The 17,750-nt window shown below is 40.1% G+C and overlaps 1 protein-coding gene across 3 annotated transcripts in view; it reads right to left on the bottom strand.

Moving 5' to 3' along the window:
* Positions 1-624: 624 nt before the first annotated feature.
* preb (prolactin regulatory element binding) overlaps positions 625-17,750 on the bottom strand; it is a 32,448-nt gene continuing 15,322 nt past the window's right edge. The window contains exons 5-11 of one of the 3 annotated variants that reach the window (XM_046398941.1): positions 16,522-16,602; positions 16,291-16,433; positions 15,979-16,152; positions 2,563-2,635; positions 2,279-2,438; positions 2,061-2,176; positions 625-1,545 (exon numbers count right to left, since the gene is read on the bottom strand). In XM_046398941.1, the coding sequence (XP_046254897.1) occupies positions 2,082-2,176; positions 2,279-2,438; positions 2,563-2,635; positions 15,979-16,152; positions 16,291-16,433; positions 16,522-16,602 (726 nt within the window). In that variant the 3' untranslated portion in view covers positions 625-1,545; positions 2,061-2,081. Of the gene's footprint in view, positions 2,177-2,278; positions 2,439-2,562; positions 2,636-15,978; positions 16,153-16,290; positions 16,434-16,521; positions 16,603-17,750 lie in introns of all 3 variants that reach the window. The other 2 variants (XM_046398940.1, XM_046398942.1) reach the window with 2 other exon arrangements.

Genomic DNA, 17,750 nt, shown 5'->3' with positions numbered 1-17,750 from the left:
AAAGAATTACAGTACATAAGACTGAATTTAGGAGAAGTTACAGCCACTGTTAGTTCGTAAAAGTAGCAGGTAAGAAGTTCACAAGACTGGCGAATGTACATTTATCTCAAGGGTTGCCCTTTACCCACTGAGCCTATTCAATGCAATTAAACTAAACTAAATATACTGTTCCTGCTGTATTGGACTGATGCATTTTGGATTCCTACTTACACTTTCTGAGATTTTATGCATCACTATGACTGGAGAGGGTGTGTGTGAGGGAGAGACTATCATAATAAGAATGAAGCACAGGCTTTCAAAAAACATTTTATTTTCTTGAGCAAAACTTAGCCAATTTAGGGACTTCATCAGTAGCAACCATAATGATTTGCATGGTAACCTTAACCTGAACTAGCAATCATACTGAATTAGAGGTATATTAAATGTTATCTGACCTAGAAACATGGTACCTTCAATGAGATTGTAAAAAATAACACACAAATCTGGAAAGCATTCAGTCTTACAGCACGGTGATGCTGGGAATCTCCTCATTAATTATCTTGTTTATTATCATGTGCACATCATGTTTGAATATGGTATACATTATAACATATAACTTATCTCCATAGAGGAGAGAGATTGAACAGATTTTTTTATTTGTATTTTGTATGTATTAATGATGTCCACATCCTTTTTTAAAAAAATGATTTTAAGGTGTATGTAAAAAAGATCAAAGTAGTAAGAAAGTAAGGGAAATAGGAGGGAAGGGTGTTTTTTTTTTTAAAATATGCCCTTAAAAATATGATGGGAAAAGAAATGAACAGTTGAGAAAATATATATATTATATATATGTTGCTCCAGGTTTCTTTCAAAACAGCTGTAAAGTTTACAGACCACAGACCCTGACAGGATCATCAAGCAAGCCAAAAGTGTTTTTAATATTTCTTAATATAATAATATTATATAATATTGTATTTCTTCAATCATTTCTCCATGTTAGTTATAACAATTTGGGCATCATTTAAAAAACTGATTCACATTTACATCTGTATTTATGATTTCAAAAACCCAATGTACTGAGACAAATAGATGTTTAACACACTATCTTAATTGACAACCCTTTACCACAGCACTGTAAACTGACTTTCTGCTTCCCCCAAATGGATCAAAAACAAATCAAATCATATCAGCTATCAGCTTGTTCAATGTGTGTGTGTGTAAACACAAAACAAAATCACACACATCGTGTCATTTATATATTTTTACATTGTTCCTTAAATTTGTCAATGAAAAGATCCAACCCTTTGAACAATTATGAACCTTGGCCTTTTATCATGAATACCAAAAATTATTAAGAATAACTGAAAGAGATCAAAGCAAATATAAAACCCAGCAAACTGTCCTGGTTTGATTTCATTGGGTTTACAGGTCTGAGAGGAAAAACTTGGAGGGAACAATGTCAAGGTGCCATCAAAGCTGTTTTATGTCAAGCTTTGTTGTTGAGTTGTGGTGCTGCAGTCAAAGGAAGTTTGGATCTTACAACTCCATTTCATAAAAGTTGGCATTCTGTGTGAAGCATAAATAGAACAGAATGTGACAATTTGTGAGAACAGTACACAGACAATCCATTTAATGTTTTACCATATCATGTTGATCATTTTTTGTAAATATAAGGTTTTTCTAAATTTGATACATTTAAAACAAGTTGGGACAGAACAACAAAAAACAGAAAAGCTGTGGAATACTCAAAACACACCTGTCTGGAATATTTCACATCTAAACAGGTTCACTGGCATCCAGTGATATCAGGAAAGGGGGTAGGAAAGGGGCTCAAAAGGCTCAGTTGTTGACAAGCAAGGATGGGATGAGGTTCACCATTTCATGAAACACATGACTGTATAAAGGATATGGGCCAAGGAACACTGTACATTAGTTATCTTAAACAAAGTTCATGTGTAAATTTTTGCATTTTGTTTTTATTTTGATTTCATAGCATCCTAACATTTTTGGAATCAGGAGTTATAGCATGCTGATGCAAAGAAAGTAATATGAAGATGGCTCCAAGCTCGATCAAACCTGACCTGTAACAAGACATGTATGGTTTAAATAAATCCTGGAACAAGGTACTGTAGGAGGAGGACAACTCCCACCACCATGAGGCTGCAGAAGAGCATCACCAGCCAGATAGGAAAGGATCCTGGAAAAAATGCAAAACAATGGGACAAAAGATAAGATGAGAAGGACTGAGGTTACGAAACAAGACCTTATCGTGTTCACTGGATGATGATGCAGGACTTACTTCTCTTGGCAACAGCATGTACTTGACAGCGGCTATCTACGGCTACACTGAGCATGGCTGTTTCATTATTCCCTTTGATATTTTTCCCTTTCAGTGAGTCAGGCAGGAAGGCCACGTCTGTCACAACAATGCCGTGCGACTCCTGCACATAATACAGCTTCTATACACACACAAAGAGTAAAACAAAGTTGTCATCATAAAACAGGACAGCTTGGTTGATTTACAGTATTAACTTATTATTGTTGTTGTTGTTATTTTGAGATGTGAATGCTCACAGTCTTTACCTGTAGAGAAAAAGTAATGTAGATAGCCACTGACCCTGTCACAGTTCCAAGGCCAAGAAAGGTTCCAGAGTCACTGTCGAAGACAAGGTACAAGTAACCATGTGAATGCTACAACAAATTAAGCGGTCTGATTAATGTTTCCAGACAAAATTACAAAGTAATTAAGAAAACAATACAGTACACCCTCATCATCTACAAAAATAAAACCAGCTACTTGATATTTAATAGGTCTTCCTTGATCACACACTCGATCTGGTTCTCACCTATGGCCTAGAAACTAAGAACCTCTCAGTTGCCCCTCAAAACCCTCTCCTTTCAGACCATTCGCTTGTAGTTTTTGAACTAACTCTAGAAGACTTTACAGCACACAACAAAAAGGTCTACTATACCAGATGCCTCTCTGAAGATAGTGTAGACAGATTTAGGGATGCAATCCCATCACAGCTCCCCTCAGCTCCATGTACCAGTACAACAGACCGTACCGATTTAAACGTTACTCCTGCAGTAATTGATTCTTTTGTCAACAACACTGCAGCCACGTTGCACAGTTTTAGATATGGTTGCCCCACTGAGAAAGAAGGTTAGAAATCATAGGAGGCTAGCTCCTTGGTATAATTCAAATTTACGAACACTTAAACAAACATCAAGACGGATGGAGAGGAAGTGGTACTCCTCCAAATCAGCTGAATCCCAGAGAGCCTGGAAAGATAGTCTATTGACATACAAAAAGGCCCTTCGTGAAGCCAGAACTGCCTATTATTCAACATTAATAGAGAAAAACAAGAACAACCCATGTTTTCTCTTTAACACTGTAGCCAGGCTGACAAAGAGTCACAGCTCTGTTGAACCTTGTATTCCTGCAGCTCTTAGCAGTGAAGACTTCATGAGTTTCTTCACCAATAAAATCAATAACATTAGAGAAAAAATCAATAAAGATCTTCCCAGAATAGCCGATATAGTGCCATCTCTAGAAATCTCTTTTAATCCTACTCCATCTCTGGACAGGTTCCTGCCCATAGACCTCCCCGAGCTGACCTCCAGCATTAACAAATCTAACCCAACTACATGTCTCTTAGACCCCATCCCAACTAAGCTCCTCAAGGACGTCTTTCCCTTGATTGGCGTTTCCCTCTTAGATCAGATAAACTTATCCTTAACAACAGGTTATGTACCACAGGCGTTTAAAACCGCTGTTATTAGACCTTTACTTAAAAAACCTTCACTTGACCCAGACATCTTAGCAAACTATAGGCTGATATCCAACCTCCCGTTCTTATCTAAAATACTCGAAAGAGTGGTTGCAAATCAGTTGATTGATCACCTACACAGGTACAGTCTCTTTGAGATGTTTCAGTCTGGTTTTAGAGCCCATCACAGCACAGAAACAGCACTGGTTAAAGTCACAAATGACCTCCTCATGGCATCAGACCGCGGGCTTGTCTCCATACTTGTTTTGCTAGATCTCAGTGCTGCTTTCGACACAGTATATCACAGCATTTTATTACACAGATTAGAACATGAGACTAGGATCACAGGGACTGCGCTACGCTGGTTCAAATCATATTTAACAGATAGATTTCACTTTGCTCAAGTTAATAATGTTTCCTCTTCATATATAAGGGTTAGCCTCGGTGTTCCACAAGGTTCAGTGCTTGGGCCGATCCTGTTCACCTTATACATGCTCCCTCTAGGAAATATTATTCAGAAACATGGCAAAAACTTTCATTGTTATGCTGATGACACTCAGCTGTACTTATCCTTAAAGCCTGAAGAAACAGAGCCGTTAGCCAGACTCCAGGCATGTCTTAAGGACATAAAGGACGGGATGACCTCCAATTTTTTATTATTAAACTCAGACAAAACTGAGATCATTGTTCTAGGCCCCAAACATCTTAGAAATAGAATAGTTGATAATATTGTCTCTCTGGACGGCATTACTTTGGCCTCCAGTACGACTGCGAGGAACCTCGGCGTTATCTTCGATCAGGACGTGTCATTTATCCATCACATTAAACAGACCTCTAAGACCGCCTTCTTTCACCTCCGTAATATCGCTAAGATTAGGAGTGTCCTCTCTCAGAGTGATGCTGAAAAATTTGTCCATGCTTTTGTTACTTCTAGGCTGGACTACTGCAACTCACTATTGTCAGGATGTCCAAATTATTCTATTAATAACCTGCAGCTGATCCAAAATGCAGCAGCTAGAGTTTTAACAGGAATCAGTAAAAGGGATCATATCTCCCCCATCTTAGCTTCTCTTCACTGGCTTCCGGTAAAATTCAGAATAGACTTTAAAATTCTCCTACTTACATGTAAGGCCCTAAATGGACTAGCCCCATCATACCTGCAGGATCTAATAGTCCCATATATTCCCAATAGATCACTCAGATCACAGAGCGCAGGTTTACTTACAGTTCCCAGAATTTATAAAAGTAGAACGGGAGGACGAGCCTTTAGCTATCAGGCACCCCTGCTGTGGAACCAGTTGCCAATCTGGGTTCAACAGGCAGACACCACCTCCACTTTTAAGACTAAACTTAAAACCTTTCTGTTTAGTAAAGCATATAGTTAGCACCAAATAAAGTGTGTAGGGCTGGTAGGCATAGTTTCACTCACCTCATGATATATAGCCACAGGTAGAATAGGTCTGACCAACTGTTAATCTTTAAATCTCTATCATAGCTAAGCTGCTATAGGCCTATGCTGCCGGGGGACACAAACATGATCCACCAAGCAGTTTCCCCTCCTCCTTCTCCTCTTCTATCCTCTCCCCTCGTCAGATTAACATGCAGTTCATTATTTTTTGTCACTAACTGTGTGTCCAGTGCTCCTCGTAGTCTTGTGTCTCTCCCTCCCTCTCTCTCTCTGTATCTTTCTGCAGGTATCTCTCCATCCAGATCTTCAAGTTGAACTGTAGCCGGCTCTATGACCAACCCAATGTGTATTGTTGACATCTGCCTGTCATTCCTCTATGTACCGACTATCGGCGGGGTGGTTCTCCCTACGGGCCGAAATCGAACTGATAGGATAGTGATTCTCAACATCACATAAAAAAAAAAAAAAAAAAAAAAAAAAAAGAATACATGAATGTCACAGCAGTTCATTATAATTTTCATTACTATAATTTTCTTATAACTTGTGAAATGTTAAAATCATATTGAGGTGGTAGCAAAAAGTGAAACTAAACAGTTGAGATTTTGTTTTGCTTATCTTTTTAGTAATGTCATTCTCATGTTGTTAACTGCTTTCCTGCTTGTACAACATCCATTGCACGTCTGCCCGTCCTGGGTGAGGGATCCCTCCTCTGTTGCTCACCCTGAGGTTTCTTCCATTTTTTCCTGTTTAAGGTTTTTCTGGGAGTTTTTCCTTAGTCGATGTGAGGGTCGAAGGGCAGAGGATGTTGCTGATGTTATGTTAAGCCCTTTGAGACAAACTGCTTGTAAAAATGGGCTATGCAAATAAAGTTGACTTGACTTGACTCCTGTAAAAATTGTTTTGTGGTCATTGGCATCAGAATACTGGATTCTTTGGGTCCTGTACACTGAGGGTGGGGCCACCAGGTCTGATGTACTGGTCACGTCAAACACAAATATATTTTAAATATATCAAATATATTTTTTCCCAAAATAGTTTCTGTCACTTTAGGTAGTTCTTATCACACTTATGTATGTTCAAGTGTTATTTTTTTCAGATAATTTTGATGATATGATATGATATTATAAAAAGGGGGTGGAACATCATGACTGAGAGCAGGAGCACCGATATGAATGTTTCAGAGTGGCATGCTGCAAATGAATGCACAGAACAGCCACTTATATGGAGACTGAAGGATGGAGATAATATTTATGATGATTTCTGCATCCATTTATTTATTAATTTAAATGGACAAGACTAGGCTGATGGTACATGGCTGAACTGTCTATGGTGCACAAAGATGACCATCTCCTGAAGATATACAGTTAGGTCTGTATACATTTGAACACTGATACAAGTTTTGTTATTTTAGCTGTTTACCAAAACAGTGTAATTTGAGGGTATTCACATCCAAATTGGGGGAAGGGTTTAGGATTTACAGTTCTTTAATATGTAGCCGCCTTTTTTTCAAGGGACCAAAGGTAATTGGACAATTGACTTAGAAGCGATATGGGCTGCATGGGCTATTCCCTTGTTAATCCATCATCAATTAAGCAGGTAAAAGGTCTGGAGTTGATTGCAGGTGTGGAATTTACATTTGGAAGCTTTTATTGTGAACCCAGAAAACGTGATCAAAAGAGCTCCCAATGGAAGTGAATCAGACCATCCTAAGGTTGAAAAAAAGAAAAAATCCATCAGAGAGATAGCAGAAATGGAATGGCCAAATCAACAGTTTGGTACATTCTGAGAGAAAAAAAAAGAGCACACTGGTGACCTCAGTAACTCAAAAGGCTTGGACATCCACAGGAGACAAGAGTGGTGGATGATTGCAGGATGCTTCCCATAGTGACAAAAAAAGAACCCTTCACAACATTCACCCAAGTGAGGAACATTCTCCAGAAGTAGGTGTATCAGTAGCTAAGTCTACCATAAAGACAAGACCTCATGAGAGCAAATACAGAGTACAGAGGGTTCACCACAGGGTGCAAACCATTAGTCAGCCTAAAAATAGAAAGGCCAGATTAGAAGGAAAAACATCAAAAGATGCCCACCCAGTTCTGGAACAGTATTCTTTGGACAGATGAAACTAAGATCAACCTGTACCAGAATAATGGGAAGAAGAGTATGGAGAAGGCTTGAAACGGCTCATGATCCAAAGCACAGCACATCTTCTGGAAAACATGGTGGAGGCAGTGTGATGGCATGGGTATGCATGGCTTCCAATGGCACAAGGTCACTTTTGTTTATTCATGATGAAACAGCCAGATGAATTCTGAAGTGTATAGGGATATACTTTCTGCTCAGATTCAGCCAAATGCAGCAAAGTTGATTGGATGGCGCTTCACCGTACAGATGGAGAATGACCCAAGACATACTGCAAAAGCAGCCCAGGAGTTTTTTTAAGGCAAAGAAGTGGAATATTCTGCAATGGCTGGGTCAATCACCTGATCTCAACCCAATCGAGCATGCATTTCATGCAGGGTTAAGACAAAACTCACAGCAGAAAGATCCACAAACAAGTAACAACTGAACATAGCTGCAGTAAAGGCCTGGCATCACAAAGGAGGAAACCCAGCATAAGGTGATGTACATGGGTTCCAGACTTCAGACAGTCATTGCCGGCAAAAGATTCTCAACAAATTATTAAAAATTAACATTTTATTTATGGTAATGGTTAATTTGTCCAATTACTTTTGAGCCCGTAAAATGAGGAGACTTTGTATAAAAATGGTTGCAATCCCTAAATGTTTCTTAGGATATTTTTGTTCAACCCCCTGAATTAAACCTGAAAGTCTTCAGTTCCATCTCAGTTGTTTCATTACATTACATCACACTTCATTTAGCAGATGTTTTTATCCAAAGCGACTTACAGAATGAGTAACAACAAGTTTCAGTACAACAGAATTAAACTACAGCTACAAGAGTTAAAACTTAATTAAAAGTGCTTAAGTAGAAGAGCAAGAGTGGAAATCAGGAGAACATGAAAGAGTGAAGGGGTGTTAGAGGGTTAGGGTTGTTGTGGTGGCACACAGATCCTAAATCATCAAGATTGTGTCGCTGTCCAAATATTTCTGGGTCTAACTGTAATTGAGGGCTACTATAAAGCTCCATTTGTGTTTGACACAGTATCTCCATGGAAAAGTGATTTTGCAACTCCTCTTGTATTGAGCATGTAGGCTCATAGTCTCGCACCTCCAAATTTTGAGACACTGTTCTGGAATATGGATGCTTCAAAAACCAACATCTACACTAACAAAGAAACAACTCCTAGCACAGTGTTCCAACACCCACAAACGGCAAGTACTATCACAACTAGAGATCAACGGTACAGCAACAATGCTATGGCAAGGGGGGGCCAGGATGACAGGTCTGGGGGGTAGATACCATCATCCCCCAATTCTGAGACTGAGTACCAAGCCCCGATAACAGACACAGAGTCCCTGAACACAAAGATGAAAGAAAGTGAAAGTGACATATTTTGTCATTGGAGGGAACTCACTCCAACGAAATTCGTGCTCTGCATTTAACCCACCCAAGTGACGTGCACACACACACACAGCAAACCCGGGGCAGTGGGCGACCGCGTGCAGCGCCCGGGGAGCACTGGGGGTTAGGTACCTTGCTCAAGGGTACCTCAGCCATGGACACCGGTACGGGGAATCGAACCAGCGATCCACCGGTTACGGGTCCAACACCCTAACCGCTGATCCACGGCAGCTTGACCTGAGACCTTTGACCTTTATTTCAGCTGACCTGAGAATTAAAAAATGACAATGGTAACAATGGATACCTGGCAACCTTGTCTACACCTGAGGCCCTGAAGACTGCCATACAAAGACTCACAGTGCTTGTTGTAGCCAGTTTGTAGGCCCTTTGTTTGGAGGAGAAGTGTGACTCGCATATGAAAACAAAGCACCGCGGAGATCCGCAACTTGGTTCCTTATCTTTATGAACAAAAAAATATCTTCTCCATGATTGTCCTTGGCAAAAAAATGATTGGCATGAAATGACATGAAATTCCAATTGATTAAATCATACTGTGGTAACAAAACTGTTTTTCTCCTCCTTTCTTCCTGTCAACATCAGTGGTACTGAGGTGGACATTGTGGACTGCTACAAGTATCTAGGGGTCCACATAGACAATAAACTTGACTGGACAGTCAACACCAATGCCCTCTACAAGAAAGGGCAGAGTTGCATTTTTCTCCTGAGGAGACTCAGGTCTTTTAATGTCTGCAGGACATGCACATGTTTTACCACTCAGTGGTCTCCAGTGTCATCTTCTACACTGTGGTGCAGCAGGGTGAAGACAGCTGATGCCAACAGGCTCAATAAGCTCATCAGGAGAGCTGGCTCTGTCCTGGGAGTGGAACTACAGTCTCTGGCAGAGGTGTCTGAGCAGAGGATGCTGAGGAAACTGCTCAACATCCTAAACAACAAGTCTCACACCCTGCATGCCACACTGGAATCCTACTGCAGCACCTTCAGTCGTAGACTGAGACCACTGAGGTGCTCGACAGAACACCACATTAAGTCCTTCCTCCCTGTGGCTATCAAACTCTTCAACCCATCCCCTTTCTCCACACAGGACAATAGCAATTTATCCTGCACTACAATTAACACTTTAAGATTGTATCCACATCTTATTTGTTGCAGTTCTACTCCTTATCTGAAATGATCTATCTATATCTCTATTTTTATTGTACTCTGTTATTTTTTTTATATATATTATTATATTTTGTGGGGAAATTACTTTCTACTTTTGTATGCTTCTTTGTATTGCAACCCTGGCTCAACAATTTCCTGCTGGATCAAAGTTTTTATCTCTCAAAGTTTTTACACACCCGCCCACCTGTCTACAGGTGTTTAAGGCTGATTGCGGGGGAGGAGAGATCCCAGCCACACACGCTGCCTTTACTGGCTCCAACATTCCGGCCCCTAATTGTTATGGCTTCAGCAGGACAGTTACTTAAATTATTCATTATTCAATGGGAGCTGTAATAATAATTAAATCATAACGTGCCAGATTTTAACAGAAATCTTTCATACTTAATATATTTCATTTTTAAATCAAACATCAGAGTACAAGCTCATTATGCCAGTCAGTCTGCAGCCTCCATAAGCAAGCACAGTTTACTTATGGGCCTCTGAAGGACAGTAGTTTTGGTTTTCACCAAAACACTTCTGACGAATCCGCAGGCATCTGGAAAGGTCTTCAGAACACAGTCCATGAACCATGAGTTTCTTGGTGCTGTGTCGTCGATAATAATGACAAGGTCGTCAGTTCGAAGGTTCTGTCTTTCGTGATGCCACTTACTTCATTGCTGCATCATGGGAAGATACTCCTTTATCCACCTTTTCCAGAAAAGGTTAGCCAGATACTGGGCTTGTCTCCATCTTCTCCTGGAATAAAGATCTTCTTTTACAAAAAGTCCTGGTGGTAAAGTTTGTTTTGTTTTCAGTTGAAGTAGATGGTTTGGTGTAAATGGCTCCAAATCTTTAGGATCACTTGAGACAGACGTGATTGGCCGATCGTTCAGGATTGCTTCGACCTCACACAGCAGTTTTCAAAGTTTTATCATTCAGTGATTGTTGCTTTAAGACAGAGAGGTGAATCTTTTTGATCAACCTGACTAATCGTTCCCAAAATCCACCATGATGTGCTCCAAAAAGAGGGTTAAATGTCCATTTAATTCCATCTGACAGCAGTGAATCTTGATTTTTTTTTTTTATTATTTATCTCTTTTAGAGCATCCTGTAGCTCCTTTCTGGTTCCTACAAAGTTAGTTCCACAGTCTGTTCTGATGCTTAATACTGATCCCTCTTTGGCATGTAATCTGCAAATCACATTTATGCAGAGCCATTTCCAGATGTACTGCTCAACTCACAAGGAAAGTGAAAATGATTCCCCACTGTTTCACTTATGATCTGCCTCTTTTTACTTCTATAGGTCCAAAATAGTCAATACTTGCATGACTGAACGGTGTTAGATCTAGCCATAACACGATCTTCAGGCAGATCTGCCATTTTATGATGTGTGGGTTTTGATTGCATGCGTCTGCAAAAAACACAGTGTCTTATGATCTTCCTGGCTATAGAGTTTGCATGAGGTAGCCGGAATCTCTGTCTCAGTCGAGACAGCATATGACCCCTTACAGCGTGGCCTACCAGTGGTGAATGGGGCAAAGTGTAAGAGATGAAAGGCATGAAGCTTTAGGTAGGATAATTGGATTTTTCTGATCAACTGGAATGGCAGTTTTATTTATCCGCCTCCTACTCTTAAGATGCCATTGTCAATGACTGGATCCAACTTGGAATTTGAGCTTTTCAAGCTAGTGTTTTTCTGTTTTCCAAGAGGTCTATCTGAGTGTTAGGAGTGTGCCTCTTTAATGTCACCCACAGTCAATGTTTCCATGCTGTTAGCTGCTTTAAGTTGTTCTCATTTTGTTTTCTGAGGTTCCTTTTGTACATGTCCTAGGTAAGCCTTTCTCCCCTGACTCATCATATGAAGCCCTTTCCTCACCTTCGGTATCTATGCTACGGCTCTTTTTTCATGAGGAGTAGTAATTAATCAGTGTGCTCACTGGATCTTTGTTCTCCATTTTTAGACTATTAACTGTGATGGGTTTTTTTTTCACTTCAGGGTCCTCTGAAGAGATCTCTCCTGGTCTGTGTGAAGTATCTGGCCATTCACTTCTGACTTTCTCCAGGAATGGTGGTCCTTTCAGCCACTTGAGTTCAGAAAGGATTCTACATGCAGTCCACGTGATGCATTATCAGCAGGATTTTCCTTTGAGTTGATGTCACCATTGTCTGGGCTGTGACAGGTCATGAATTATTGCAAGTCTGCTTGACACAAATATGTGAAATGTTGGTGGTTTGATTGGGAATGTATTTCAATACAGATGTGTTATCTGTCCAGAAAGTTGGTTCTTCCAGTGGCATTTGTAGCTTTTTCTTTAACATCCAGGCCACTTTCACAGCCAGTGTTACTGCAATGAGCTCAAGTCAAGGTATTGTGATCTGTTTGATGGGAGCTACTCTGGCTTTTCAAAACACAAAAGTGACATGGAACTGTTCCCCTGGTGGTTTGTGAATCACAGTGCCATAGCCTGTTTCACAGAAATGATGGAGTTCATCTGTCTTAACAGGAATGCATAGGTGAGTATGTACTTGCTCTCCTTTGTCAGCTTCACACGAACAGGAACAAAACTGTGCACAGTCTTTTCCGGACCCAGTTACATCTCCAGGTGAAGATGCTGCTTATTGGGGGTTTCCTTTGTCTCATTTACTTTATTTTCCTTTGCTTTTGCATGTTCCATGTGAAGAAGGATGAATGAAGGATGCTTCATTTGACATATTTCACATATTAATCTCCTTTTGCAGTTTTTGCGTATGTGTCCTTTAATTAAACATCCAAAACAGAATCCATTATTTCTCAGAAACTCAACTTTTTTTTCCAAATTCCACTTAACGTTGAAATCTGACTCTCCTTTGTGTTCTCTGTCATGCTTCATATGCTGCTGTTCGCCACTTTTCACAAAGCTTATAGGGCAGTTTGGAAGTGATTAATCTCAAATTTGAGGCATTATCAAGCTCACCCATATAGTGTAGGACTTGTAATACCTTTCCATCCTCAGCTTTAATTACTGTCCAATTTAACGCTTTTTCCAAATAAGATTCTGAAATCTTATTTCATTCCCAAAGTATTCTTTTAAGAGGCGTTTAGCTTCAGGATAACCTCTGTTTACATTCATATGCAGACAGCTGTGGACAAGGTCACGTGGTAAACCTGATCTGTCCTGATTGTTCTCTGTCTTCCCTTTGATAAGTGCTCAAATGCATTTATGAAAGACAGGTATGTGAGATGATTATCAACAAACACTGGGAGGTCTCTCATTTTGTTGTGAAATGATTAACTGAGCAATGTCACTTTGTCCTGGAACAAGTTCATTATTTAAGTCCTGTCTATTCTGGATTCTTGGACTATGAGCAGAACTGTGAGTTAGGTGGTTTACATCTGCTGTCTGGTGCTGTACATTTTCTTCAGGTTTCCTGGGAACTGGAATTGGGGAGTTGTCTCGCAATGTTCTTTGCAATGGAGTTCTTGGTACAGCTCCTATCTTTAGAAATGAATCTTCTTTTTCTTCTTCACTTTCCTCTTCTGTGACAGAACTGTGACAGTACTCCTACTCATTTTCGTGCTTTGTTCTACTTTTTGCGTTTTGAGATTCATAACATTCATTCATGTCAACAGCTTGAGGTTCCACTTGCTCAGCCTGATCCTGTTCAGCTTCATTCTGTAGAGCTTTCATTTTTGCATTTGCTGCAGCAAGTTTTGCTTCCAACTCTGTTTGCTCTAATTTAGTTTTCAATTTGGCTTCTTGAACCAGCAGGATGTGTTTCCTTTTAAAAAGCTTCAGCCTTTAGTGCTGCATTCTCAGCCTTAGCTTTTAATTGCTTGACTGAACAAAGGAAGTCCTTGATTTGGTGGTAGATTGCCCCTCTGATACAATTGACAGTATTTCAATGTCCATTGGTCCCACCTTAAATTGTGCAAAATAATGTCTTTTCCATTCTTTAGCCTCTTTGATAAAATAATTAATATTGATCATTCTTGGCTCAAACCAATCATTATAATTCACTTCCTTTTCCTCTTCAGACAGAAAGTTTTGCACAGAAACATGGGCATATTTGAACTGTTGTCAATGTGATCAACGTTCACATCCTCCACCATTAGAGACTTTACTTCATTCTTTCTGCGCTTGCATGCTGCTGAATTAGCTCTGCGTGTCGCTATGCACAACTGAAATTGTTCCTCTGCTTGAGCTTGACCTGTGCTCCGCATTTTGTTTCTTCAATCCAAATGTCCATCCATCCATTTTCTATACTGCTTATCCGTCAGGGTCGCGGGGGAGCTGGAGCCTATCCCAGCTGACTACGGGCGAGAGGCGGGGTTCACCCTGGACTGGTCACCAGTCAATCGCAGGGCCAACACACAAAGACAAACAACCACACACTCTCACACTCACACCTAGGGGCAATTTAGAGTAGCCAATTAACCTAATGCGCATGTTTTTGGTATTGTGGGAGGAAGCCGGAGTACCCGGAGAAAACCCACGCAGGCACAGGGAGAACATGCAAACTCCACATAGAAGGGCCCAGACCGGGATTCGAACCTGGGACCCTCTTGCTATGAGGCGACAGTGCTAACCACTGCACCACCGTGCCGCCCTCAATCCAAATAACTTTAATTTGAATGTTTTCCCATTCACATTGTGACAAACCTGCTTTCTCTTGAAGACCATTTCACCATTTGCAGCTGGAATCGCTTCAGTACCAGCGTTTGAATGTCCGTTTATGCTGCGCTACTAGCTTTCATTCATAAATTCGATCAGCTGATTTTGCTACTCACACCAGTGCAGACCAAATTCCTTTTGCTGCTGCATTCGCTGTGCGCCGCTTCATTTTGTTTCGAAATCTGAAGGCTGAAGCACTGAATAACTTGTTTTCTTCTTGGGAGTCCTTTAATAGCTTCGTTACTGTTGCGGCCAGTTTTTAGGCCCTTTGTTTGGAGGAGGATTGTGACTCGCATATGAAAAAAAAGGCACTTACGGAGATCCACAACTTGGTTCCTTATCTTTTTTAACAAAAAAATATCTTCTCCGTGGTTGTCTTTGGCAAAAAAACAATGATTGGCTCAAAAATAACATGAATTTCCAATTGATTAAATCATATTGCGGCAACAAAACTGTTTCTCTCCTCCTCCTTTCTTCTACACATACACACCTGCCCACCTGTCTACAGGTGTTTAAGGCTGATTGCGGGGGAGGAGAGATCCCGGCCACACACGCTGCCTTTTACTGGCTCCAACAGCGCTGGCTGCCCATCTGAAGAGATACAAACGAGAAGCAGAAGCTAAACCGAACCATCCAAAGTGTACTCCCAGTGCCAGGGAAATAACATGAGAATACATCCACCCAGGGCTGAGCCTGAATAATAACAGAAGAACACATGGAAGAAAAAGGCACCACTGAACGACATCACCAGGATCTACAGCGATGACACTGGAATGTCATTTGGTAGGATGGTAATAAAGAGAGGGAAGATGATCAAAATGGAGGGGGCTGAATTACCAGAAAGAAACATTACAGATGTTCAGAATAGCTACAAATACCTTGGAATCCTGCAAGCAAATGCAAATCATGAAGCCACAAGGAGGGTGAGCTGTAGTGTTACACACATACCCACTGGATAGCTCATCCAGTGTCTGTGTGTATCTATACATATCTATATATAGATATATATTTTACTTTAGTTAGTTGGTTTAATTAGTTCACTATAATATATACAACTTAGAGCCAAACTGCCACAGATACCGAGAAAAGCAAATAAATAAATCAGTAGAATCAACTGTTTAAAGGATATTCAGCTATCTTCATTTCATTAGATTACATTTGTTGTTCCAAATACTTCACTTTCTCTGCAGGCATCGTACAGGCCATAAAGTATGTCCATGAATAGATTAATTACAATGAGACCATGTAGCTTTGACAAAGACGCAAACAACCTTTCTTTGACAGGTGCCTGCTGTCATGTTAACTCAGTAGAGAGTGAGGTGGCAGACATAGCACTATACTTCAAAAAAAGGTAACAGTGTAACAGCTTCAAGCAAAGAGATCACATGAAAGGTAGGTTCACTCAAATCCTACTTTCCTGGTGACCAATGTGAGTCTCTCAGCATCCATGGTTAACATGTTATAATATGAACATCTCAGTTACCTCACAGCCACACTAGAGATGACCTCAGTGCCACAGGGAGCTGTCAACATGGGCAAAAAGCTCTTGCCATCCCACTTGGTGAGGTAGCAAGGAGGAGGTTTTCTGTCTCGCTTATGGGGGATCTGTACTGTGTACAGTCTCAGGGCGTCTTTTTGGTCTTCTACCTTTCCAAACCTGAAATACATTAAAATGTAGCCATGTATGGTCACTGTTCAACATCAACAACATGGCTGGATAAGGTGAGGTGAACATCTTAAATGCTCTTTCACAGAAGAGGACTTTTCTTTTGTTTGTCTTTTTGTTAATTTTTACCTGCAAGCCATATATCGATAAGTCTTCTCAGGTATTTGAGGCTTGGTTTCAAGCCATTTAAGACCCATAGCCAACTGATTGCCAGTCCATACACTGCAGGAAAAGTCTCGGCCCACAGTCACCAGGTGCTGCATGAGAACATGCTGATAATTACAAATGGACCAGTAATAATGCAATTATTTACATTAAATATCCTCACCAAGAGAATCAATGAAGAAGTCAATGTTTCACCTTGTTTCCTAGACTCATATCCAAGTCTTCAATCTCCCCTTCATGTGCTTTGAAGTCAAACTTTTTTTTCAGGGATGGAAACTGTAGAAGAGTCAAGAAGAGTCCAATGACCAGGTTATTATACATACATACTTATATTTATCATCAATATCATCATCAAAAAACATGACAACAATCAAAATATACAGTATAACTATGTATTTGTCATTTCCTCCATCATTCTTTTTTGGTCATGGTAATATTTGGTTAACCAGTTACATGGCTGATATCTGGAAAGAACCAACAGCAGTACAGTAGCAGCGTTTTTACAGCACACTTCAACAAAACTGAACAAATCTCACTTTGGCTGTTTTTACTCCTGGTTCATTAGATCTGAATCAAGGGGAAAAACATACACTGTTGTTTTAGTTCTGGTCTGATTCGTACTTGATGTTATACAGACTGAGAGGTAACTTAATTGGACAGTTTTGGCAACTGTCACCCTGCATCATCATTACATCATTAGGATCCCTACTGGGAACTCTGGTGACTAACAGAAGTTTATGCAGCACTCTAATGCCACTGATGTGTATGTACCTTGGGGTAACAAAGAGCTCACACTCACTCATAATAAGTTTTAATAGTATTATTAGGTTGTAAATCAACTAAATGTTATGAATAATGACTAAATAGTAGAGATAAGAAGAAAAGGCACCATCACGTACTTTTTCATGGACTTAGTAAACTGAAAATGTACATGCAGCAGGATAAAAGCCCAGCAGTTAAAACAGCTTTTTATTTAAGCTGGGAAAATATATAAACATGGCTTATACAGATCTATGATCCCTTGCTCCGTAGATTTCACAATCAGCACATGGATTTATCAGTAGTTTAGCTTTTGATACTGTGTTAAAATCACATATGTGCTATCATTAACTCCTTGGAAGTTTGCTTTCACAACACACAAAAGCGTCTGGGTTCATTTGGTTGTGAGTCGAGACAACCCTTTCTTGGTTATCTCATTGTGCATGTTCTGTCCTCACATCTGAGTACAATTGCTGCATTCACATACACACCTTTAATGACTCTGAAAGTGAACAAAACCAAAATTTCCAGTATGGTCATTTTGACTGTAGTAGGTCAGAGGTCAACCAGGATGTTAGTCAGTCTACAAAGGGCAATAGGAACGGTTTATGTGATACAGTTTGTTGTACAGTCTGTTTTCAATTAACTTGTTTAAACAGTCTAAA

Source organism: Scatophagus argus, chromosome 9 (genome assembly GCF_020382885.2).
Source record: "Scatophagus argus isolate fScaArg1 chromosome 9, fScaArg1.pri, whole genome shotgun sequence".
In the NCBI taxonomy this organism is placed as follows: Eukaryota; Metazoa; Chordata; class Actinopteri; family Scatophagidae; genus Scatophagus; species Scatophagus argus.
The sequence above is the reverse complement of the archived record's forward strand: the minus strand, read 5'-3'. Positions and strand labels throughout refer to the sequence as shown.